This window comes from Lissotriton helveticus, chromosome 8, assembly GCF_964261635.1.
Source record: "Lissotriton helveticus chromosome 8, aLisHel1.1, whole genome shotgun sequence".
NCBI lineage: Eukaryota > Metazoa > Chordata > Amphibia > Caudata > Salamandridae > Lissotriton > Lissotriton helveticus.
The window spans coordinates 16116237-16142491 of record NC_136069.1 but is presented as its reverse complement, the minus strand read 5'-3'; the positions used below and the strand labels follow the sequence as shown (position 1 = coordinate 16142491).

Here is a 26255-nt window from a genome sequence, read left to right as displayed (position 1 = left end):
TAATCGAGCTTCTGTCTGTGTCTGAGGATCAATGGAGCCTCTGTCTGAATGTGAGGCACTGGGACGGTTATTGTGTTGATGAAAGAGTAACCAGGCCTTGTGCCATGTGAATGTATCTGGATTCACATGCTGTGCTTTATTCCGCCATCTAGTGGCCGGGTCTGGAGTCGCTCTTTCTAGTCTCTGTTCATTTCTCCCTCAGACCATTGTCAGCCATTTGGTGCTTCGTCCATCCTTCTATGACGTTGAGGGTACACCCCGGAACCCCCTGCGCATGCTTGTCGACTATGGATTATTTTTTCTGCCATGGACTGGAAGCACAACTGAGAGTCCTGCAACCATGAAACAACCAAAGGCAAATTTCGCAGAGGCAACAGTGGAAAAGAACTGAAAATACGAGGAAATGCAGAGCCAGCGACCGGCATCGAAAGGACCTTGACCACATCAAACAGAGAATAAACATCTGTGGAAAGGGATGGCACATACTGCGTTTATATTCCTAACTTTACTACTCCTAAACTGAGAAAAAAACTAATTTTAAGACTTTCGGTATTCACAGAAGGCATTTAGGAGTCCTAACTTCTGGGAATACCAAAATGGTAGCAAGTTCAGTATTTTGTCTTAAGTTAGTTCTGTGAATCGGGCCCTGTGTGCTGAGTTCCTGCCCAAAACCTTGAAGACCAAAGAGAAGCCGAGGTGGGCACATGATCAGAGCGTCGCCCTACTGCTGGAGCCGGCAGATGAACGCATTAAAAATAAAAAGACAATAAAATAATGTTATTATCATTTTATTTTTAATCACGAAGCCGAGTCTTGGGGGCGGTCCATCCTTTGACAGCAGCAAGCAGGGAGGAGGAGGGGTGGGCACTCTCTTCGGACGGCCAAACCAACATGCGCACTTCGAATTTCTCCAGACTCCAACTTGATCTGTGTTGCACAGCCGGGTGCAGAGCAGCAGGCACAGGCTCTCAGTTCCTGTGGGAACACAAAACCAGCCTGCTCAGACCAATCCCGGTGCTTCTCTCATGCTGGGTAATATTTTTACCAGCATGAGAACAGCATCTGGATTGGCGCGGGGGAGTTTGGGAGCTTGAAGAGCATCGAGGCAGCGGCCGACAGGCAAGTCATCTTTTATTATTTTTATTATTGTTCCCTGCGCTGCCCTACCACTTTAGCCAGTAGCAGCCGCCACTGCACTTGATGCCATGACACAGCCATAGAACAAGCAGCCCTGCTTGAGAGACCTAGGACTGTCTAGCAACAAAGAGAATCCTCGGGAAATATAACTCGCTCAAGGGGAAGAATCTAGAGCGAAGAGGTTGTTCTCGACTTCGAAAAAAGAAAAGGTCCTAAAAAGGAAGCCTAGGGAAAGAGAGTCAAAGAAGCGACAAGTAACACCACGAGGTGCAGTGGGATAAGCCAAGACCCTAGGACTCAACGTCCTCGTAGACCACCCCAATACAGAAGCGATTGAAGAAAATCGCAACAGAAGGAACCCCACGAGACAAAATCAAAGGACAATGTTGGCGGTAAACCATCAGGACCAGCAGCGACTCAGGGAAGGGGTTCAGAATGTGAGAAGGAGAAGGAGCCAGAGAAAGAGGCTTTGACATTGGCAAAGGCTTCTTAGCATTGAAAAGAAGACGCACCACCTTGAGGCCGAGATGAAAGCAATGGTGAGGAGGAAAAAAAGAGTTTGACAATTCTAAATCCCTGAAGAGGTTAGAAGACAATCGCCCGCGAAGAAGAACATCCAGAGATGGAGTTCCCAAGGACGCCTGAACCCAAGAAGAGGAGGAGAAAATCTTCTAGGAAGAAGGGGATCAGGAGACAGGTGACTCCTGAGCAAGGGTCATCCCAGGACCTAAAAGCATCGAAGACGGGTGGCAGGATTTTGAGATGGATCCCTTGAGGAACGGGTTGACGCAAACCCCTCAAAGCCCTCATCCGACGACGCTGCAGTATGCAAGGCTTACAGTACCTACAGAGTCCACTTGGAAGAGAAACCTTCCTTCTTGAAACTCTGCTACCATCACAGAGGGAAACCATAACCTCCCAATGTTACCAAGCATCCAGGACCAGGGTAGAGGGGCTTTCAAGAAGCCGGTACAGGAAGAGCATCCCGCAGGACCCCACCAACACAGCACAGACTCCATCACTGTCCCCATTGCACAAGAGAGAGACAGGGACCCCGTGCCATGGGACCCTCACCGGAGAAGGGAAGCAAGAGGATGAAGATGGAGGGACGCGAGATGGAGAGGTTGTCCACCACGCAATGACACAGAGCTACCTCCAACGCACTACTCAACAGGCATGGCTATCAGCAGCCGGGCGAGATGGAGCTGAGGCCGCAATATGGGAATAAAAAGGGAGTCTATGCCCCAAGGGGTGCTGGAAATAAACGCCGCCATCTTAACCCTGAAGGCCTTCTAGGCACAGGTCAGGGGGGAAAAATGGCTCAATCCAGAAAGACAGCACAACCCCAGCTTTATTTCAACAAGGAAGGAGAAACAGGGTCACATGTGCTGTCCAGACTAGCCCAGGAGACATGGAGATGGGCTCCTCAGAAAAACATGCTCCTAGAGGCGTGCACCTGACAGGAGTTCAAAACACCAACGCTGGCAGAACAGGCTAAGCAGGGAAAGAGGCTAAACAGGCAGAACAGGCTTAAGTCTGTCTTAAGTCTGTCTTCAGTCTGTCTTAAGTCTGTCTTAAGTCTGTCCTACTACTTTTGGATTCACAGAAGGCATTTAGTAGTACTAAAAATAGGATTTTCTCATAAGTTTGACTTAAGACAAACTTAAGACAGACTCAAGACAGACTCAAGACAGACTCAAGACAGACTTAAGACAGACTTAAGACAGACTTAAGACAGACTTAGATAACATCATAACTTTACTACTACTAAATGCCTTCTGTGAATACCAAAAGTAGTAAGTTTAGGATTTTGTCTTAAGTTAGTTCTGTGAATTGGGCCCTCCGCTTGTAGGTGAAACCCTCACCTACACTACCTTGAACGCACACTTGTCAGCTATAGTTGAGTACACACGTGACACCACCGGGAGAAGGTTCTACAATACGCCAGTCATCACAACATCCCTCGATGAATAGCACAGCAAAGGTCAGTGCCCACAACCACATGGAATGCGGATATGGTACCGACACACCTCATGAAAGCGCCCTTTGAACCCATGCACGAGGCGGGGCTCAAATACTTAACACTCAAGACAGCCTTTTTAATCACCATCAAGGCATTACGCAGAGTCAGCAAAAGACAGGTACTCACCGCAGAAGAATCTACCTGCAGATAGGTAGGGTCAGGGTGGCTAAGAGGATAAACCCACAATTCCTCCTAAAAGTCATTTCACACTTACATATCAACCAAACCTTACATTCACCAACGTGTTTCCAACAATCAGACACATAAGTGGAAAGGGCCCTACACACGCCTGACGTCAGTGGAGAAGTGTGGCTCAATGGTTAGAGCGGCAGACCCTGATGCAGAGGTCTGGCCCGGGACCAGGGTTCAATTCCCGCCTCGGCGGGTCCTGGGCTCAATCTCCCCGGACCGTATAATTCTCGCCTCGGTGCCTAGTCTAATCATGGGTCCCACTCTGCAACTCTGGGCAATAGCTTGCTTAATCTCCACAACGGCCCCCACAACGCTAAGGATGCCTGGCCTCCACCTTGGGGGTGCCCAGGAGTGGGCATTTCACAGGGAAAAGCCAGGAAGGGTTCCACAGCTGTATAAATACAGCGCTACGAGACCTCAGGGTAGAAGGCGCTATATAAATACAAACACAAACACATGAGGGTAATCATTTGCTATCAGCAGGAAACAAAATAAATTAGGAAGGAAATTCAACTCTTTATTTCCAATATAGCATCAAATAAAATGCTACAAGGCTGCAGGGAGAGGAACCGAGGACAAACTCCACAAGGAAAAAAAAAGGGGCAATACTAGCTTTTATGAACAACGTTCCCATAGACAACATCTGCATGGCAGCCCTATGGTTCTGCATGCACACCTTCACAAAACACTGCTGTGGGGACCTGCAAGTCAACAAAGAGGCCTCAACCCAGCCCCCCAAGAGAGGAGACCACAGCTGTGAGATCAATGCACAGCAGATGAATCCAGAAATGATTCTCAGCGTAAAACAAAATAGTTACTGACCTGTTGGAGTAGTTTTGCAGTTTGAAGAGTGTTCTGGATTCTCATGCGACCCTCCCACCTTCCACAAAAGAAGGTGATTTGGGACTAGGAAATGGATGGAAGGTATCCTAAGATATAGGAAGCCCCAGGGAGGGTACAATTCACCAAAGGGGGGGAAAACCAGATGATGTGAGCGTGCATAGAGGCTTCAGGGGCTTAAGATATACATCAGGAGGATAGTAAGTAAGTAAGTAAGTAAGTCAGGAGGATGAACATAGCACCAAATGGTGGAGTAGAAAAAGGCAATTCCGGACCCAACCACTAGATGGTGGAATAATGCACAACATGAGAATCCAGAAACCTATTGAAGCTGCAAAACTACTTCTACAGGTAAGTGACCATTTATTTTGTTACCTGTGTCTCAGGAGTAACCCACCCTCCGGATGTGAGAAGAAACACCCACGTCTGGGTGTGTCCCACAAGTAACAAAGCCTCGGCCCGACTTTGAGAAGTTACCAAGTCTCTGTCTGTGACTGAGGAGTATCAGCCAAGTCTCTGACTGTGCCTCAAAGTAGTGAAGCCTCAGTCTGTGTAAGTGCATCAGTAACCTAGGGGCATATGTATGAACAGAATTTTTAGTCGCAAATGCTGCGAACCGCAAAAAAAGCAGCGTTTGCGACTAAAAATCCCATCGCAAAATTAAGGAATCGCAAGTTGGTGGTAATTTGCGATTTCTTTCACAAAAGCACATTTTGGCATTTGTGAAGGTGCCATGTGGGCACGTATGTGCGCCATATGCCCACACATGTTCATTTCAAAGGGTGCATCAGGATGTCCTTATGACACCCTTGCACCCTTGAAATTATTCTCAATTTGCGATTCTCAAATTGCAAATCGCAAATTGAGAATGACTTCCCATCCATTCCTATGGGCCTCCTGGCCCATAGGAATGAATGGGAAAGTATTCTTTAATTGCGATTTCGCAATTTGCTAATCGCAATTAAGGAATATTAAGAAATCGCAAATAAATTGCGATTTTTTTACATACTTCCTGTTTGGCAATTCTCAAATAGGGATTCTCAAAAAATCGCTATTTGAGAATCGCAAACAGGGATTTTCATACATATACTCCCAAATCTTTCGCTATGGTGTACAAGTGTAACAGTGACCAAGTCTTTCGCTATGGTGTACAAGGGTATCAGTGACCAAGACCCTTGTCTGTGTAATTCTATTAATACATTCGGCCTCAGTGTTTGCAAGTGCCCCCAGGACTGGCATGCAGTGTGTAAGCTGAAGGCCCACCCAAGCTCTCTCTGCCTACAGTAAACATAGACAAACTTCTAGCACTCCAAGTGCTTAGAAGCAACTTACTGTAGGTGCTGCAAACAGTAACATCAGGCCACAGGTGGACGCCCTCTTGTGCAGTTTGTCCGATAACAGCCCGGCCAGGATCCCCCCTGTGAGAGAGAAACAAAGGGCTCTCAGGAGAGGTCACATCCACCAAAACACCACCAGCGGGTGTGGCATATGAGGCAGAGCCTGCGACTGGCCAGGAAGTGTCAGATGGAATTGTTTTACAAAACATTTTGTGCAATGTAGCTATTTCGAGAGGTGTTTTAACACCTTGGGCGCGGCCGCGATTCTGCACCTGTGCTGCACTTTTAAACAGTGGGCAGGTTCATGACGGCCCCCAGCCGTCATCAGCACACGCCCACCGTGATGCATGACGGCCGGGGTCCGTCATCAGCATGGAAGGGGTTAAACTTACAATATTTACTGCAACATGATCTTTGCAAAGTGAGAGCTCTTTGCGATTATGTTCGAGGTTGTATCGGTGTTAAGAGTGTTTGATACTAAGTTTAAAATCGGGGTTTTTGTTTGAGGGTGTTTTAGCCTGAGAGGGATCAAGTTTAACCCCCTCCATGCTGGTGACAAAACCACGCCGTCACGAGCCACGGGTGGCGTGTGCTCATGACAGCGTGGTTCCGTCATGCCGCGACCGCTCCGCCCACGCGGCACTGATTCCCCGCCTGTGCGGGCGAATTAGTAAGTGGGCGGAGCCGTGACGGAACCACGCCGTCATAAGCACAGCTCGCTCTTTTTTGTGGTAGTGCGGGCGAGCAGTTAGGCTTGTCAGAGGGTAAAGCTAAGCATGTGTGGTACTCACAGAGGCAATAAATGAGACACACACTCAAGAGTAAATCCCAGACCAATTTAGAAAAATAACAGGGATGTTTATATAATTTTTCAGACCAAGAACTTCGTTTTAAGGTAAGTACTTTTTAAGATATGGATTTTCAAAGTTTGCAAAATATCACCCTTTTGTGCAATGGCGCACCATAGAAGTCTATGGGAAAAAAAATCGAAATGTACACATAAAATCACTCAGGTGGATCGCGAGGTTCAACTTCTGGATTTAGGTAAGTAGCAGGGCCAGCTCCAATCTCCCACCCGCGGATTGTCGAGAGCAGGGTGCTGTGGTCATTGGTAGCAGGCGCTACGTAGAACAGGGCCACCAGAAGAAACACTGCACAAGAGAACTTGAAGGTAAGTCCGAGAGGTCCCACTTGAGGGAGCAGGTCGCAAGGGCCTCATGGCCACAGGAGATCAGCTGGTTCGTGGGTGCCCAGGCCAGGCGGGCTGGGTGAAAAGCAGATAGGTGAGCCGGGTGGCGTGCGTCAAAATGTCTATGCAGTATGGGGCAGGCAGGTTGCAGGGACATCCCAAACAGCTGGGCCACTCAGGAAGTGGGTCCCGGGGGTCTCTCTGCCCGTCGATGGGTGCTTGCTTCCTGAGCAGTTAGAGTCCTGATTAGACTCTTCGTCTTGGTGTAGGTTGCAAGAGGTCCAGCACCCCATGTATTGGGGCAGCACGGCTCCGGTTGGTCCTGGTGTCTTCAGACTCAGTGGGGAGATAGATCTTTTTGCTTAGATGTTGCGTTGGAGTCGCTGGGGAGCAGCAAGTCAGTAAACTGGACTCTGCTGCTTCGGTGTCTGTGGGCTATAGGGGAGTAGTTCCTCTACCCGAAGGGAGTTCACCGTCATTTGCTGAAGAGCTGGAGGTGCAGCGGGGATCTTGGAGGCCTCACAGTTGCAGGACGAGACAGCACACAATTATGGTCGAGTCTTAGGTGCAGCAGGCAGGGTTTCGGGACAAACTTCTGCAGCAGGTCTTCGGTTCTCGGGTCAGCAGATCTTCTTTGACCGTGCCTTCTTTGTATCCGCCGAATCGAAGTTCAGGGTCCAGAGATGCCACAAAATACTAAATGATGGGGCATTAAAGGGAGTGGCAGGTAGGAGGCAATGGGCTACTTACCTTTAAGTGTCTTTACCCTCTCATTGACCATTTTCTGTGGGAAGGGGCTCTACCCTAGCCCTGATAGGTTCATTCCTGCCATCCTAAGATGCAGGAATTGGAAAAGTAGTGTCCACATCACCTGCCCCAACTAGGGCTGAATGTGGGCCCAACTTATAATCTCACACATTTCCCCACCTTTTCTCCTGCCAAATGTGGAGCAGAACTGGGGGTGGCATCCTCCACAATCTGAAGATGCCTGGGCTTCATTTCAAAGGCAGCATAGCCTTTGAAGCTTTCCACCCGAGAAGGCCATCCGAGTCCGGAAGAGGGTGTGAAGCACCGCTGCCCAGAGCAGGCTTTGTTCCTGGCCTCTGAGAGCGCGGGCTCTCACCCCATGGGGTCAGAAACATGTGTGATGGTGGCTGACTGGCTATAACTAGTCGGATAACATATCAGTGTTTGGCAGGTTTTCAGGGGACCATCTGTGGTGTCCCCTGTGTGTATTTATTTAATAAATACAACAATGGCATCAGTGAGGATTTATTAAGACAAGATGTTTGGTACCAAACATCTTAGGGTGCAGTGAAGCCCTCCTGGAGCTAGGAAACTCGTAACGACGGTGTCCAGCCAATGTACTCTATGGCGTCCCTGGGCACTTACAATATCCAAGAATGGACTTAGATATTGCAGGGTCATATATGCTCATGCAGATATGTCCACACATGGGATATAATGCACCCTGCCTTAGAGCAGTAAGGCCTGCAGTAGCGGTGACTTACCTATATCTCATGCAGTGTCTGTGGGCATGGCACACAGGGATTTGTGCCATGTGGCCTTTCAGTTTGGCGGCACGAAGACACGAAGCCTGTAGTGGCAGTGTGCATGGTCTTGGGGAGGGGTCCCAAGGGTGGCACAATTTACACCGCAGCCCCAGTGGACCCTCTTGAGTTCAAATGCCCTAGGTGCCAGGGGTACCATTGACTAGGGACTTAGATGGGCGCTGAAGTTGTGCCAATTATAGTAGAGTTTTAGGGAATGAAAACTAATACTGGGTACCTGGCCAGAAGGACTCAGTGCCCCAAAAGTCAAAGTTGCGTCAAAAAAACAGGCAAAAAGAGGGGGTTACCGCAACAAGAACCTACTTTCTCACAGAGGGAGTGTATTTTAGGGTGTTTATGCTTGAAAGGCGTCTTAGCTCGATTATGCTTTAGATTTAAGGGTTTTGGGATTGTAATCTCTTCTCTGTGGGTGTATGGAGGTACACCGAGAAGATTCTCTGAATCTATCTGCACTTAAATCGTACCAAAAACCCCAGTAAAGAACCGCAAAGATGAACAACGACTTTGAATTTATCAGACACTGGAGTGGTGAACATTCAAATGAAGGGTTTGCTGACCCGGTGACCAAGAGGCAGGTAGGTGTTGGAGGATGTTAAGGCAGGGTCACCCCTTGCCGGTCCTTTGTGCTGATTTTGTGCTCTGGGGAGAAATTTATCAATTATCATTGTACAACTATTGATGGAGCAAATTTCCACCATGCTGATCATGAGCAAACTTTAATACAGGTTATTTCCTGTTGAGGTGTGATGGGAGATGCAGTGTTTTCTAGGCCTACTTCGAGAACTGGGGAGCTGGTGGGTTTAGGTTTACATGCTTTTCGGGACAAAGATATGGGTTTCTAAGGTTGGACGGTGTGCTGTAGTTTTTATTCTTTGGATTTGCTCGTGGTTAACTGAAGCTGTGTGTTGGACTTGGCCCTTTTCACAGACATTTTTTTGCTTTTTGCTTCCCCGAATTCAGGCAGTCCCCCCTCGTAATGTAGTTGTATAGGCCCTGTGAGGTTAAAATGCCCTGGGTAATGTTAAAACCCATGCTAGGTGCAGGTGCCCTCTACCCTCAACATGGCTGCCACTGACCCCTGTTACTCCAGCGTGGTCTTGTTAAGGCGCATTCTAGCTGCCAGGAGCTGGCTGAGACCCCATACACTGTTGCCATTCCAGCCTAATGTTGTGACGAATGAAAGCCTACAGGATTATAATGAAAAGTCCATTTCTGGGTAGTGAAACGTTTAACCCTTCAACGAACTGGTTTCATGAAATATTATTCCATGGCTAATGAAATGTTGAGTAACTTCTAAAAGAAGGGTGTTACAAGAAACAGGGTTATATGCGTGAGCCAAGTTTCGAGATTTAATGAAAGGTTATGTCTACCTAATGACCTGGCTCTAGGACATGGTTGTTTATTCTGGCCCAATGCCCTGATTATGGTGGCCTGTTGGCATGTTTATTCTGCAGGAAAGGTTTATTCTTGCTTAACGACGCGTTACACCCTACTGAAATGTTTCCTTCCTAATTAATTAAATGTTTTACTCCTGTCTAGGGTAGGGGTTCCTGAATGCCTACAGTGATATAGGGAAACGTTCTACTCTTAGCCTTATGTATGGTTTAACCTGACTAATGAAACGTTTCACTCCAGCTAATTGAAGGTTCACTGCGGTGTAAAGAAACATTATTTCTTTCCTGAAATGATTATTGAAATGTGCTGCTTTAATGATGAAATGGTCATGTTTACCTTATGGGGTGTTCCCCCTGATTGAGGAAATGTTTTGCCTTCCATGACCTGTTTACTCCTGCAGGGAAATGGTTACTCATGCTAATGTGGATACTGAAATGTTCGTACGGTTAGCCAACAAAAAGTAACCCCTTGTTACCTTGATGAAATGGTTTACCTCCTGAAATGTTGATTCTTGAGGCCTAGTGTGTCTATGCTCCTTTTACCTGGGGCACTGCTTGTCCTTGCCGGCTGAAATTCTCCACATATGGTAAGGGAAATGGTTATTTAGGATTAATGAAACGTTATTATCCCTGCCTGATTTCTAGTGAAATGTTGATTCCTACTTAAGGAACTGTGTATTCATGGTGTGACCTGGCTAATGAAGTTTTTCCTTCTGCTGACAAAATGCTTTACATCTAATGAAGGGTTTTATCCTCATTTAATGCACGGTTTAATCCTGCAAAGGAGTTTGATTAACTGTTCACCCTTGCTTGGTGAAAAGTTAATTGTTTTGCCTACTGAACAGGTTACTTACCTGACATGCCCATCCTTGCCAGATGAGTTGGTTGTCCATGCTAATTCTTTCATGAAATGTTCCTTGTTAACTAATGAAATGCTAATTCTCTAATGGAATGTTATTGCAACATGTTAAATTGGATATTGAACTGCTCCCTTTTCTCCCCTCCTATGAAATGCTTTGATGAGTAATTGATACTGTGATTTTCCACTCCTGAACCATGAGCTTAGATAAAAGTTATTTGATTTTTAATCAAACTCACTGGAGTGGCGTCAGTCATTGCGTGCCTTTTATTGTCTCAGTGGATGCGTGTGCTGTGTAGTCACTTAACACCTAAGCTTTCGGGTGCCTACCTGCTCGTGCCAGGCTACCCCCGGGGAACTGGTGACCCCAGTTCCTACATTGTGTTCCTTATCGTTTGATATTACCTGTTAGTTGACTCAAGGTACTTGTTGGGTAAATCTTTTGGGGAGTCCCATGCTTACTCTTGCAGTGGCTTACACTCAGACGTTTACTGAGTTGGTGGGGTGAAATGGTACTTTGAGTGTAGCGTCAAGACCTCAGATGTCCACATTGGTGTTGGTTCAGTTGAAACGATAGCCCTTAACTGTAAAGACGAAGGGCATCATTTAGTGTTGGATGGCTTTGAAAAGTTGTGAGAAGTCTTGACCACTCAACCATTGGTGCACCGCTCTCATTTAGAGGCGAGGGCACTGCTGTGTTTCCCACCAAAGACCCCAAACCAGCTCTGCCAGCAGAAACACCCTCTACCACAAAACAGCTGGTGAGAATGGTGTTGGAGAGTCAGTACCCCCAAAACCAGCTTTACCAAGAAAACCCACATCAATCCAGGACAAGAAAAAGCAATAAGTACTCTGCCCGCCTCCTCCCACACCAAAATAAATCATTTTGGTATTTTTGCATTGACTCCAGCTTGGAGCCATAGCCTCTGGAGGATAAGAAGACTGCTGGCTGGTCCAATGGGCCACCATGGCATGGCAGACTGGCTGCCACACACTGGTTTCACCAATACTGAGGAATGGTGAGTATGGTGGGCAATGCCTCCTTGGGGGGGTGACCCACCAGGGCTTTCCTGAGGTCCTAAAGTGTGAATTATTTAGTGTGGATTTTTTAAAAACCTTACTCAATCAATACATGATTGACAGGTTTTAAAGTTCTGCAGACTTTGTTACTAAGCAATGCTGAGCCCTTTTCATGTTTGCAAGCGAAGCACAGAGGTTCCTATCGTGAAGGCGCCTTTCGACACCACAGCATTTATGCTCTGTCAGCTCAGGAGATGTTTGTGAGCCTGTGCCCTCCTGAGGGTGGGTGAACAGGAAGTTCAGCATGCTTCCACTTGAGATAACCTGCTACTCACCAAAGATGCCTCCTACATCAAACAAGGTTGAGAGGTCTGCAGCCTTCTTCACATCGATGTGTTCTGGAGGAAACAGGAAGAAAAACACAGTTACTCGTGGTTGAATTTAGGCTGTCGAATGATACAACGGGACAGTCTCCTCGGCGCAGAGACTGTGGGTGTCTCGGAGAGCTTGCGACAGTCAAGGCTCACCTTCGTAGGGCTTCGACAGATGCTCTCAGAGCCTGGGCCAGCACTCACCTACGCAAGGCTTCAACAGATGCTCTCAGAGCCTGGACCAGCACTCACCTATGCAAGGCGTCGACAGATGCTCTCAGAGCTTGGACCAGCACTAACCTACACAAGGCGTCAACAGATGCTCTCAGAGCCTGGACCAGCACTCACCTACGCAAGGCGTCAACAGATGCTCTCAGAGCCTGGACCAGCACTCACCTACGCAAGGCGTCAACAGATGCTCTCAGAGCCTGGACCAGCACTCACCTACAGAAGGCTTCGACAGATGCTCTCAGAGCCTGGACCAGCACTCCCCTACGCAAGGCGTCAACAGATGCTCTCAGAGCCTGGACCAGCACTCACCTGCACAAGGCGTCAACAGATGCTCTCAGAGCCTGGACCAGCACTCACCTACACAAGGCATCAACAGATGCTCTCAGAGCTGAGACCAGCACTCACCTACGCAAGGCTTCAACAGATGCTCTCAGAGCCTGGACCAGCACTCACCTACGCAAGGCGTCGACAGATGCTCTCAGAGCCTGGACCAGCACTCACCTACACAAGGCGTCAACAGATGCTCTCAGAGCCTGGACCAGCACTCACCTACGCAAGGCGCAACAGATGCTCTCAGAGCCTGGACCAGCACTCACCTACACAAGGCATCAACAGATGCTCTCAGAGCTGAGACCAGCACTCACCTACGCAAGGCTTCAACAGATGCTCTCAGAGCCTGGACCAGCACTCACCTACACAAGGCATCAACAGATGCTCTCAGAGCCTGGACAAGCACTCACCTACGCAAGGCGTCAACAGATGCTCTCAGAGCCTGGACCAGCACTCACCTACACAAGGCGTCAACAGATGCTCTCAGAGCCTGGACCAGCACTCACCTACACAAGGCGTCAACAGATGCTCTCAGAGCCTGGACCAGCACTCACCTACACAAGGCATCAACAGATGCTCTCAGAGCCTGGACCAGCACTCACCTACACAAGGCGTCAACAGATGCTCTCAGAGCCAGGACCAGCACTCACCTACGCAAGGCATCAACAGATGCTCTCAGAGCCTGGGCCAGCACTCACCTACGCAAGGCGTCGACAGATGCTCTCAGAGCCAGGACCAGCACTCACCTACGCAAGGCGTCAACAGATGCTCTCAGAGCCTGGACCAGCACTCACCTACGCAAGGCGTCAACAGATGCTCTCAGAGCCTGGACCAGCACTCACCTACACAAGGCATCAACAGATGCTCTCAGAGCCTGGACCAGCACTCACCTACGCAAGGCGTCAACAGATGCTCTCAGAGCCTGGACCAGCACTCACCTACACAAGGCGTCAACAGATGCTCTCAGAGCCTGGACCAGCACTCACCTACACAAGGCATCAACAGATGCTCTCAGAGCCTGGACCAGCACTCACCTACGCAAGGCGTCAACAGATGCTCTCAGAGCCTGGGCCATGCTCTCAGAGCTGAGACCAGCACTCACCTACGCAAGGCGTCGACAGATGCTCTCAGAGCCTGGACCAGCACTCACCTACGCAAGGCGTCAACAGATGCTCTCAGAGCCTAGACCAGCACTCACCTTTGCAAGGCTTCGACAGATGCTCTCAGAGCCTGGACCAGCACTCACCTACGCAAGGCTCCAACAGATGCTCTCAGAGCCTGGACCAGCACTCACCTACGCAAGGCGTCAACAGATGCCCTCAGAGCCTGGACCGGCACTCACCTACGAAAGGCATCAACAGATGCTCTTAGAGCCTGGACCAGCACTCACCTACGAAAGGCGTCAACAGATGCTCTCAGAGCTGAGACCAGCACTCACCTACGCAAGGCGTCAACAGATGCTCTTAGAGCCTGGACCAGCACTCACCTATGCAAGGCGTCAACAGATGCCCTCAGAGCCTGGACCGGCACTCACCTACGAAAGGCATCAACAGATGCTCTTAGAGCCTGGACCAGCACTCACCTACGAAAGGCATCAACAGATGCTCTCAGAGCTGAGACCAGCACTCACCTACGCAAGGCGTCAACAGATGCTCTTAGAGCCTGGACCAGCACTCACCTATGCAAGGCGTCAACAGATGGTCTCAGAGTCTGGACCAGCACTCACTTACGCAAGGCGTCAACAGATGCTCTCAGAGCCAGGACCAGCACTCACCTACGCAAGGCGTCAACAGATGCTCTCAGAGTCTGGACCAGCACTCACCTACGCAAGGCGTCAACAGATGCTCTCAGAGTCTGGACCAGCACTCACCTACGCAAGGCGTCAACAGATGCTCTCAGAGTCTGGACCAGCACTCACCTACGCAAGGCGTCGACAGATGCTCTCAGAGCCTGGACCAGCACTCACCTACGCAAGGCGTCAACAGATGCTCTCAGAGCCTGGTCCAGCACTCACCTACGCAAGGCGTCAACAGATCCTCTGAGAGCCTGGACCAGCACTCACCTACGCAAGGCATCGACAGATGCTCTGAGAGCCTGGTCCAGCACTCACCTACGCAAGGCATCGACAGATGCTCTCAGAGCCTGGACCAGCACTCACCTCTGTAAGGCGTCGACAGATGCTCTCAGAGCTGAGACCAGCACTTACCTACTCAAGGCTTCGACAGATGCTCTCAGAGCCAGGACCAGCACTCACCTACGCAAGGCATCGACAGATGCTCTCAGAGCTGAGACCAGCACTCACCTACTCAAGGCTTCGACAGATGCTCTCAGAGCCAGGACCAGCACTCACCTACGCAAGGCATCGACAGATGCTCTCAGAGCCTGGACCAGCAATCACCTACGCAAGGCGTCGACAGATGAGAGCCTGGACCAGCACTCACCTACGCAAGGCGCAACAGATGCTCTCAGAGCCTGGGCCAGCACCCACCTACGCAAGGCGTCAACAGATGCTCTCAGAGCCAGGACCAGCACTCACCTACGCAAGGCGTCAACAGATGCTCTCAGAGCCTGGGCCAGCACTCACCTACGCAAGGCGTCAACAGATGCTCTCAGAGCCAGGACCAGCACTCATCTACGCAAGGCATCGACAGATGCTCTCAGAGCCTGGACCAGCAATCACCTACGCAAGGCGTCAACAGATGCTCTCAGAGCCTGGACCAGCACTCACCTACGCAAGGCGTCAACAGATGCTCTCAGAGCTGAGACCAGCACTCACCTACGCAAGGCTTCGACAGATGCTCTCAGAGTTGAGACCAGCACTCACCTACGCAAGGCTTCGACAGATGCTCTCAGAGCTGAGACCAGCACTCACCTACGCAAGGCGTCAACAGATGCTCTCAGAGCCTGGTCCAGCACTCACCTACGCTGGTGATGTAGAGCGGCAGCCAGAAGAGGAAGGTGTAGCTGACGAGCTTTGCAAACAGCAAACAGAGTGAGAACTCGATGACTCCCTACAAGAGACAAGGAAGCGGGTTAGAGGCAAGCAACAAACAGGAGCAGCACCGTCACTGACAGGTCTGGAAAAACATACAGGTATACTGTGCCAGCCAATCAAAACTCAACCACTGCAGCAGTTATACATACCACTCCCACACGTGTAAGTCATACACCCCCACATGGCACATACGGTGTCTCCAACCAGTCGATCGCGAGCTACGAGTAGCTCACAGACTCCTTCAGAGTAGCTCCCAGCCTTGAGTTGGTTTTTAAGTAAGCACAGGGTCACATTTTCAATAAGGGAAAGCTGTGTTTATTCTACATTATTCTCTCCAGACTGCAGATAGCAGAACATGATAATGCCCAGTGCTGGGGTCAGATTGATGACCCAGGGCACAGAGGTGATGAACTGACCACTGAGGTATTTAATTCTTAAATAAAAGTCCTTGTTGACTCAATATTGGAGGTTAGAACAAAATGATGTTTCTGAAAGCTTTTACATGGGAGACAATTAAAATAAAAAGTTACCTTAATGATTAAGATAACTCTTCATTTTAATTTTCTCCAATTGCAAAGTGTCACATTTACAAACAGTGGCCATCTTGCTCCCAGTAGACGCGTTGCCATATTTATAACTTAAAAATATAGTACTTTTGTTCTAAGTGGTTGAAATATAGAGTGAAAAAGAATATTTCTATGAAACATTAAGTTTCAATGTTTTTCTGCACTTTTAATTAGGTCAATTATGACAATGTTTTAGGAAGCTTGTTTTTCACTTTGAATTCACCCGATTTAAACCAATTGCTGTATTTTTCAGTTGTAAAATGGCACCATTTCTACAGGCTACTGGGAGAAAGATGCTTGTTGTTTGTAAACATGACACTTGGAAATGGGATTAAATTTAAATGATGAGTTTTTCGAGATCCATATGAATATAAAGTTAAATCATCAGTTTAATGTTCTCCCATTCCAAAACACAGCAGGCATCTTGCTCCCAGTGGCTGATGGATATGGTGCTATACTTCTAACTGAAAAATACAGCCATTACTTTAAGTGGGAGAAATTTAAAGTGCAGAAAAATATTACATATTATAAAAAAAATTCAGTTCTTTAAATTTCTCCCCCCCCCAAAAGAAACTGGCTGTATTTTTGTGTTCTACATATAACAGTGCAAAGGCATGTTCTGTGCCACAAGTACATAGGACACAGGCTCTCAGTCACCCACGCACATACATCCCATTCATACACACACGCTCATACTCCCCAAAGACCACAATCCCACTGACACACATGGCAGCCCTGTCATAGCGCCACTAGTCAAAAATTTGGGGGAACATCCTTTTCAACGCGGATGTTACCCCCGAAGTGCTTTTACGACGCGTCCTTTACAACACAAGTCGTAACCACGACTTGTGCTGGGGGGCGCTAAAGGATAAAGAATAGTATATTTACTATTCCAACACCTTCCCTACTATCCATGGGGACTGGTGTTAGAATAGTAAATTATACTATTCACTATCCGCGCCCAACAACGCAAGTCGTTGTAATGATTTGCGTTGTTAAAGACGCGTTGTAAAGGCACGCGTTGAAACGGTACGCGTTGTACCGTCATACATCCAAAATTTTTTATTCAAATCACAGTATCTGGCTCTATGGACATTAGGCTTAAATTCAATGGAGCTGCGTGGGGTTGTCTGGTAACAGTGCGTGAGTTGCTTGGCCTTCGGTAGCTCACAATGATTTTCCCTGAGAAACAACCGCAAAGGTGCCCCACAATTTTCTTCAAGACACAGTATTACTAATGAATCGCGGAAAGGTGATGTTTTTCTTGTTTTTTTCAAAAAGTCTTTATTTTCAATCATTAACACCGTACAGGCGACGCGTTTCGTCCCACTGGGACTTCTTCAGGGCTTGTTTACTCAAAAGTAGTGCTTTTCAGTCTATAATCCACATTAGGAGTCTATAAGGTGCCTTTCCAAGTGTCGGAAGTCTTTGTAAAGGCTTGTTGTATAATTTGGTCGAGTCTTTTGTTAGGTCTCGAAAGCTATAAAATGTGGGTGATGTAGAATCATTTGGATCAGTGTTGCCTCGTAGTAGAAAAGTATTTATAGATCATATGAATCTGTATTAAATTCGAAGGTCCAATGGATATAATATTATATATACCCCTTTAGACGAAGATGTGGGCACTGAACATCAGTAGGCCGATCATAATAAATCGTCCTGCAGTCATCCACAAAGCCTTCGTCCTTGCTGGAGTCCGCCACCGATCCACCCAGATTTTCACTGATCAGAAGTAGCTCTCACTACAGAAAATGTTGAACCTGAGGTATACTACAGGCATGTGAGTGCTGCATGGTGCCGGACACAGAATCAAGGTCCTCCCACTATACGGCAAACTTAGTGCAAAGAGCATATAGGCTGGGACAGAAGAGGGATGACTCAGGACACATTGACTGACAGACCTTCTCAACAATACGGGGTACGTGTGCTCACAAGCATGACACGAACTGCAGCAGATTCAAGCGGACTCACCGGTATCCGCAGGGCTCCCACAAAGCTGATCGCTGACATGCCTGCCGATGCCTCTCCGTGAATCACCACAATGTGGTTGTTGGGAATTGTTCCATTCTCTTTGCTCGGCAAAAGACTTTGAGTTTCTGGGTCCTACAAACGCACCAAAAGAGAGAGAATTATCAGACCTTACTGGAACGTCCAAACCCGAGACCCACTGGCACTGCTAACCATCGGCCGGCCATTCATGACACACAACTGCTCCAGGGATAAGACTCTGTCATCACAAAAACAGACCTGTTACCTACCAGTGCGACCAATACCCAGCCAATAACCCTCCTGCTGTAGACCCGCTACAGCAACCCAAAGATTCTACTGCCCTCAACCAAACCTGAGGCCCACCCGTATCACCAATCAATAGCCACTCTGTCACACACCTACTCCAGAGAGCCAACGACTCCCTTTCTACACAAACTTGAGACCCACCAGAACCACAAACCAGAAAGCATCCTGCTACACGACGGCTCCAGATACCCAAAGATTCTACTGCTACACAAACAAACCAGAGACCTACTAGTACCAATAACCAATAACCATACTGCCACACACCATCTCAAGACATCCAAAGACTCCCTTACCATGCAACCAATCCTGGAACCCACCATCACCACCAACCAATAACCGTACTGCTGCAATATCGCTTCAGAGATACAAAGACTCTTACTATACAACAAAACCTGAGACGGACAACTATTGCCAACCAATAAGCCTCTAGCTGCACACCTGCTCCAGTGATCTAAAGCTTCCCTTAAGAGACAGCCAAACCTCAGACCACCATCACCACCATACTGCTGCACACCCTTGCCAGAGTACCAAGGACTCGCTTAACATGCAGCGAAACCTGAGACCCATCAGTATTTCCAACAAATAAGCCTCCCGCCGCACATCTGCTCCAGAGACCAAAGCCACACCAAAGACACAGCCAAACATGAGACCTACCAGTACCACAACCAATACGCATCCTGCTACACAGCTGCTCCAGAGATCCAAATACTACTCTAACCCACAAGCAAATCAGAGAACCACCATTTCCACCAACCAGTAACCATCAGCTGCACACCCAATCCAGCCATCCAGTGCCACCCCCAAAGACTCGCTTAACACACAAGTAAATCAGAGACACACCATTATTACCAACCAGTAACCATCAGCTGCACACCCAATCCAGCCATTCAATGCCACTCTCAAAGACTCTATTAACACACACGCAAACCCGGTGCATGGCAGGACCTCCAACCAATAACCACCCTACTGTATAAACAAATCCAGATATCAGCTACTCAGCCAAAATACTCCATGGTCACACAACCCATTGTAAGGCCTACCAGTACCATCAACTAATAACCATACCATTGCACAACTGCTCCAAAGATACAAAGACTTCCTCCCCATACAATCACACCTGTGCCCCACCAGTACCACCTATCAATAACCATCCTGCGGCACACCCACTCCAGTGTTCAATGCCACAAAGACTCCCTGATCATGCAACCAAACTTGGGACCGACTCAAACCATCAACACTCTTGTGTCATCCAGCGACACACACTCATTAGTGAGACATACTAATACCATGTGCCCGTACTCTATCATCACACAACAGGTCTTGAGAAACACTAGCACCAACAACCACATGACAACCCACACCAAAGACTCAATACCACACTCAGGAACCCAGCTACCACCCAACCAATCCCAAGCCCCAAGCACCCTAGCCCACCCTGTCCAAGTCTGTTAATGAGACTAGCTAGTAACACAGCTTCAAGACTGTACTGCCAGAGGCAATTTAAAAATCCACAAGTACCATCAACCAAACAGCATTATTCCGTAAACAGCATCCAGATATCCGTATATACACCCAAAGGCTACCTTAACCTGCAACTAATCCTTACATGTGTGCTAGCACCACCCTAGAACAACATCTACTCACCCATTGATAGGGCGCATCAGCACCACCACCCAAACATTCTCTTATGACTAAACCAGTCTTTAAACCTAACCGTACCACCACCACAGTCGTTCAACCACAGTAATCTGCCACCCACCCATGGATGGGTGGCCACTCACTGGTGGCACCGCCCAAAGACCATGCAAGCTAAATTCTGATCTCAAAACCCACCAGTACCAACAGTACCACCACCCAAACACCACCTCATTAACCACCCAATCGGACACCAGAAACTAATCTGATTGGAAGGATAGCTCCGAAGGACACAGCAGAGGTGGGTGGAAGATATATGTTGCTTTAATTACCTGCGCCTTTCCAGTCTCCGTGGGGTTCAAGAGATGGTTCTTGATTTTGAAACCATTCACACTGCTCGGGTATCTTTTTGGGTTCTAGAAAAGCAATTGTTTGGAGTACAGGTAAATAAAGAAGCAGGGACTGGCTTGGCAAAGAAAAGAACTGATTTGAAACCCGACAACAAGTGAGAATACAGAAGGTGAAACAAGGTGAGAGAGAAGAGTATCAACATATGGACAAGGAGCAAGAGAAAGAAAGGAGTATCAAAGATGAACAAATGGTCAGAGAAAGAGATGGAAAATGAGAGGGTTGAAAGAAGAGAATCACCAGATGGACAGACAAGAGAGAGAAAAGAGAGAAGGAGAAAGAGAAAGCAAAGGAAGAGGATAACTAGATGGAGAGGCAATGGAGAGAAAAGATGGAGCAAGAAAGACAGACACGGGGAGAGGATCAGCAGAGACAAAGAATGACAGAGAGAGAACAAATCATGTAAACGAGGATAGACAAACGTGCAAAGACAGAGGGATGGGCAAAGGACAGAAACGCAAAAGGGAAAGAATGGACAGAGAGATGATATAAAGGTAAAGAGAGAAGAGAACTAACAGGTAAGATATGTGGGGGATAGAAGGAGACCAAGTAGAGAGAGAGAAATAAGATGATTGATGCAGGACCACAGAGAAAAAATAATTCAGGGGTGAGAGATAGGATAAGAAAAAAAGGAACAGACAAAGGAGGACACAGAGGTGCAGAGAGATTGAGTAGCAAAGAGAAAGAAAGAAAAAGAAGAGAGCAAAGGAGAAATAGAACAATAAAGTGATAAAAAAGAAAGAGAGAGTTAGGTAAATAATTCACAGAGAGATGAGTGACAGCAAGAGAGAGAGAAAGAGGGGGCAGATTCAACATAGAGAAGAAGACAGAGAGATGATGAAGCACAAAATGAACTTACACAATGAGCGTGGAAGGAGCATTTTATATCCCTTGGATCTAAGAGAGAAACAGCTTCAATGAGAAGGGGGACTCTTAAAATGATGTTCAGTAGAAAACATTCAGTACACGACCAGGCAACCCCCTGCCTGGCAACCCCCCGCCTGGTGCCATCACAGCCTGGCAGCCCCACAGCCTGGCAGCCCCACAGCCTGGCAGCCTCACAGCCTGGCAGCCCCACAGCCTGGCACCCACCCAGAGTGACACCCCCACTGCCTGGCTCCCTGCAGCATGGCACTCCCACTACATGGCACCCCAATGCATGGTACTCCCCCTGCCTGGCACCTCTACAGCCTGGCATCCCCCACCTGGTGCCACCACAGCCTGGCACCCACCCAGAGTGACACCTCCACTGCCTGGCACCCCCACAGCATGGCACCTCCACTGCATGGCACCACCAAAGCCTGCCGCCCGCCCCCACCCAATTGATGCCTTCACAGCTTGGCACACCACAGCCTGGTAAACACACAGCCTGGCACTGCCACAGCATGGCAAAGCTAGGCTCAGACCTAGGGACCGTATGTATCCAACACAGTCTGACGCTACAGACGTATGGCACCTACATTAGGAACACACTGAAGGGATCCGGAGAGAGGGGCTGGCACCATCCAAGATGCTCTGAGACTGGACACAGACACCACCTACATTCAGAACACGAGGAATGGACTGAGACACAGAGGCTGCCCATATACAGGAGATACTGGGCGGAGACACAAGGGCTGCCCACATCTGAGAGCACCCACACACCAAAGCAGCCCCACATTCAGGACACACTAGACACAGAGAGACACTGGGCCACCCATACCAAAGACATGCTAGACACAGCACTTCATCAGAACACACCACACACTCCCAGGCATCAGTGCTACCCATACCCAGGAGTCCAGGACACTGGGCCCAGACAAAGAGGGTAGACACGCTCAGGTCACCTCGGGCCGAGACACAGGGGCCTCCCTCATTCAAGACATTGTGGATCCAGACAGGGGAGCTACACATGTCCAGATCCCGCTAGACTCAAACACAGGCTTACTCACATGATTCTAGCCAGGCATGAGAGAGTACTCACACCCAGCAGTCCCTGGATCCAGACATGGGTGGTGCCCACAGACAGGGCACCTTGGGCTGGGATAGAGGCATTTCTCACATCAGGGACACTCTGGACCCAGAATGAAGGGCCTACAAACCTCCAGGCCACTCTAGGCTCAGGCAAAGAGTTAATCACAACACTGTGCCAGGCCAGGGTGAGTACTAACGCACAGCACACTGTGCAACCTGGCACAGGAGCCCCCCACATACAGAATACCCGGGGCGAGACGCAGGCAGGTCTCACTTCCAGGACACTCTGGGCCCAGTTGCAGGAGCTGTCAACACCAGGACCAGGGTAGCATTGCCTCCTACACAGATGTTGAACAGTGGTTCTTATGTGAGTAGCATTTCCTCTGGTGCAGCTGTGCACATCATTTCTCATGGGGGTAGCATTGCCTCCACAGATGTTGAATAGTGTTTCTAATATTAGTAGCATTGCCTCTGGTACGGCTTTGAGATCATTTAACCTGGAGGTAACATTGCCTCCTACACAGATGTTGAACAGTGGTTCTAAAGTGAGTAGATTTGCCTCTGGTACAGCTGTGCACAACATTTCTCATGGGGTAGTATGACCTCACACACAGATGTTGGATAGTGTTTCTAATATTAGTAGCACTGCCTCTCGTACAGCTTTGAGGTCATTTCTCATGGGGATAGCTTTGCCTCCACAGATGTTGAACAGTGGTTCTTATGTGAGTAGCATTGCCTCTGGTACAGCTTTGACATCATTTCTCCTGGGGTTGCATTGCCTCCTACACAGATGTTGAACAGTGGTTCTTATGTGAGTAGCATTGCCTCAGGTACAGCTTTGACATAATTTCTCCTGCGGTTGCATTGCCTCCTGCACAGATGTTGAACAGTGGTTCTTATGTGAGTAGTACTGCCTCTGGTACAGCGTTGAGATCATTTCTCATGGGGGTAACATTGCCTCCTACACAGATGTTGAACAGTGGTTCTTATGTGAGTTGCATTGCCTCAGGTACAGCTGTGCACATCATTTCTCCTGGGGTTGCATTGCTTCCTCCACAGATGTTGAACAGTGGTTCTTATGTGAGTATCACTGCCTCTGGTACAGCTGTGCATATCATTTCTCCTGGGGTTGCATTGCTTCCTCCACAGATGTTGAACAGTGGTTCTTATGTGAGTAGCATTGCCTCTGGTACAGCTTTGACATCATTTCTCCTGGAGGTAACATTGCCTCTTCCACAGATGTTGAACAGTGGTTCTTATGTGAGTAGCATTGCCTCAGGTACAGCTTTGAGATCATTTCTCCTGGGGTAGCATTGCCTCCACAGATGTTGAACAGTGGACCTTATGTGAGTATCACTGCCTCTGGTACAGCTGTGCACATCATTTCTCCGGGGTTGCATTGCCTCCACAGATGTTGAACAGTGGTTCTTATGTGAGTAGCATTGCCTCTGGTACAGCTTTGACATAATTTCTCCTGGGGTTGCATTGCCTCCTACACAGATGTTGAACAGTGGTTCTTATGTGAGTAGCATTGCCTCAGGTACAGCTGTGCACATAATTTCTCCTGGGGTTGCATTGCTTCCTCCACAGATGTTGAACAGTGGTTCTTATGTGAGTAGCATTGCCTCTGGTACAGCTGTGCACATCATTTCTCCTGGGGTTGCATTGCTTCCTCCACAGATGTTGAACAGTGGTTCTTATGTGAGTATCACTGCCTCTGGTGCAGCTGTGCACATCATTTCTCCTGGGGTTGCATTGCCTCCACAGATGTTGAACAGTGGTTCTTATGTGAGTAGCATTGCCTCTGGTACAGTTTTGACATCATTTCTCCTGGAGGTAACATTGCTTCCTCCACAGATGTTGAACAGTGGTTCATATGTGAGTAGCATTGCCTCTGGTACAGCTGTGCACATCATTTCTCCTGGGGTTGCATTGCCTCCGAAGATGTTGAACAGTGGTGTTTATGTGAGTAGCATTGCCTCTGGTACAGCTGTGCACATCATTTCTCCTGGGGTTGCATTGCTTCCTCCACAGATGTTAAACAGTGGTTCTTATGTGAGTAGCATTGCCTCTGGTGAGCTGTGCACATCATTTCTCATGGGGGTACCATTGCCTCCAACACAGATGTTGAACAGTGGTTCTTATGTGAGTAGCAATGCCTCTAGTACAGCTGTGCACATCATTTCTCATGGGGTAGCATTGCCTCCTCCACAGATGTTGAACAGTGGTTCTTATGTGAGTAGATATGCCTCTGGTACAGCTGTGCACATCATTTCTCATGGGGGTAGCATGGCCTCCTATGCAGATGTTGAACAGTGGTTCTTATGTGAGTAGCATTGCCTCTGGTACAGCTGTGCACATCATTTCTCACGGGGGTAGCATGGCCTCCTAAGCAGATGTTGAACAGTGGTTCTTATGTGAGTAGCATTGCCTCTGGTACAGCTGTGCACATCATTTCTCCTTGATGTAGCATTGCCTCCTGCACAGATGTTGAACAGTGGTTCTCAGGTCAGCAGCCCCCTCTCCATTGCAGCTGTTTCAAGGTGTTTCTGATAGGGGTGGCAATGACTCTGGCTTGGCTGGTGAATGCTGTTGTCATGTGAGTGGTGTTTACAAAGCCCTATAGTTGCCATATAAAGTCAAACCAGAGCATCAGCCACAAATGTCCCTCTGGGTTGATAACAGCATCCCCAGACAAGAACAGCTGGAGTGAGAGCACCAGGGTGGGGAGGGGGGGAGAGAGGGGGGTCTTGGGGGGGGGAGTACTTACGTTCGATGAGGAAGAGGAAGCAGACCAGGCCCATCACGGCGATGATGACCCCCGGGACCACGAAGGACAGGCCCCAGCAGGTGGACACCCAGTGCCCGGCGATCAGGGAGCCCAGGATGTTCCCCACAGAGGTGTGTGAGTTCCAGATCCCCATGATGAGTCCCCTCCTGTGTGAGAGACAAGAGGAAGGGTGAGGTTCAAGCTGGGAGCATGTGGGGGACAGAGAGCAGCCATGGATGACAGAGGGACAGAGACAGAGAAACTAACTGATACTGAGGCTCTGTGGGGACAGAGAGCACCCATGGATGACAGAGGGACAGTGACACTGAGGCTCTGTGGGGACAGAGAGCAGCCATGGATGACAGAGAGACAGAGACAGAGAAACTAACTGATACTGAGGCTCTGTGGGGACAGAGAGCACCCATGGATGACAGAGGGACAGTGACACTGAGGCTCTGTGGGGACAGATAGCAGCCCTGGATGACAGAGGGACAGTGACACTCAGGCTCTGTGGGGACAGAGAGCAGCCATGGATGACAGAGGCACTGAGGCTCTGTGGGGACAGAGAGCAGCCATGGAGGACAGAGGGACAGTGACACTGAGGATCTGTGGGGACAGAGAGCACCCATGGATGACAGAGGGACAGTGACACTGAGGATCTGTGGGGACAGAGAGCACCCATGGATAACAGAGGGACAGTGACACTGAGGCTCTGTGGGGACAGAGAGCAGCCATGGATGACAGAGGGACAGAGGCACTGAGGCTCTGTGGGGACAGAGAGCAGCCATGGATGACAGAGGGACAGAGACACTGAGGCTCTGCGGGGACAGAGAGCAGCCATGGATGACAGGGACATAGGCACTGAGGCTCTGTGGGGACAGAGAGCAGAGATGGATGACAGAGGGACAGAGACACTGAGGCTCTGTGGGGACAGAGAGCAGCCATGACTGACAGGGACAGAGACACTGAGGCTCTGTGGGGACAGAGAGCAGCCATGGATGACAGAGGGACAGTGACACTGAGGCTCTGTGGGGACAGAGAGCAGCCATGGATGACAGAGGGACAGAGGGAGGGACACTGAGGCTCTGTGGGGACAGAGAGCAGCCATGGATGACAGAGGGACAGAGACACTGAGGCTC

The 26255-nt window shown here is 48.9% G+C and overlaps 1 protein-coding gene across 1 annotated transcript in view; it reads right to left on the bottom strand.

The window, feature by feature from the left end:
* The window catches only part of SLC37A1 (solute carrier family 37 member 1), a 273159-nt gene that overhangs the window by 56974 nt on the left and 189930 nt on the right, over positions 1 to 26255 (bottom strand). Inside the window, exons 8-14 of the mRNA XM_078656374.1 lie at positions 25117 to 25283; positions 21253 to 21290; positions 20318 to 20401; positions 18027 to 18158; positions 15415 to 15505; positions 11898 to 11960; positions 5525 to 5610 (exon numbers count right to left, since the gene is read on the bottom strand). Coding sequence (XP_078512500.1) covers positions 5525 to 5610; positions 11898 to 11960; positions 15415 to 15505; positions 18027 to 18158; positions 20318 to 20401; positions 21253 to 21290; positions 25117 to 25283 — 661 coding nt within the window. The remainder of the gene's footprint in view (positions 1 to 5524; positions 5611 to 11897; positions 11961 to 15414; positions 15506 to 18026; positions 18159 to 20317; positions 20402 to 21252; positions 21291 to 25116; positions 25284 to 26255) is intronic.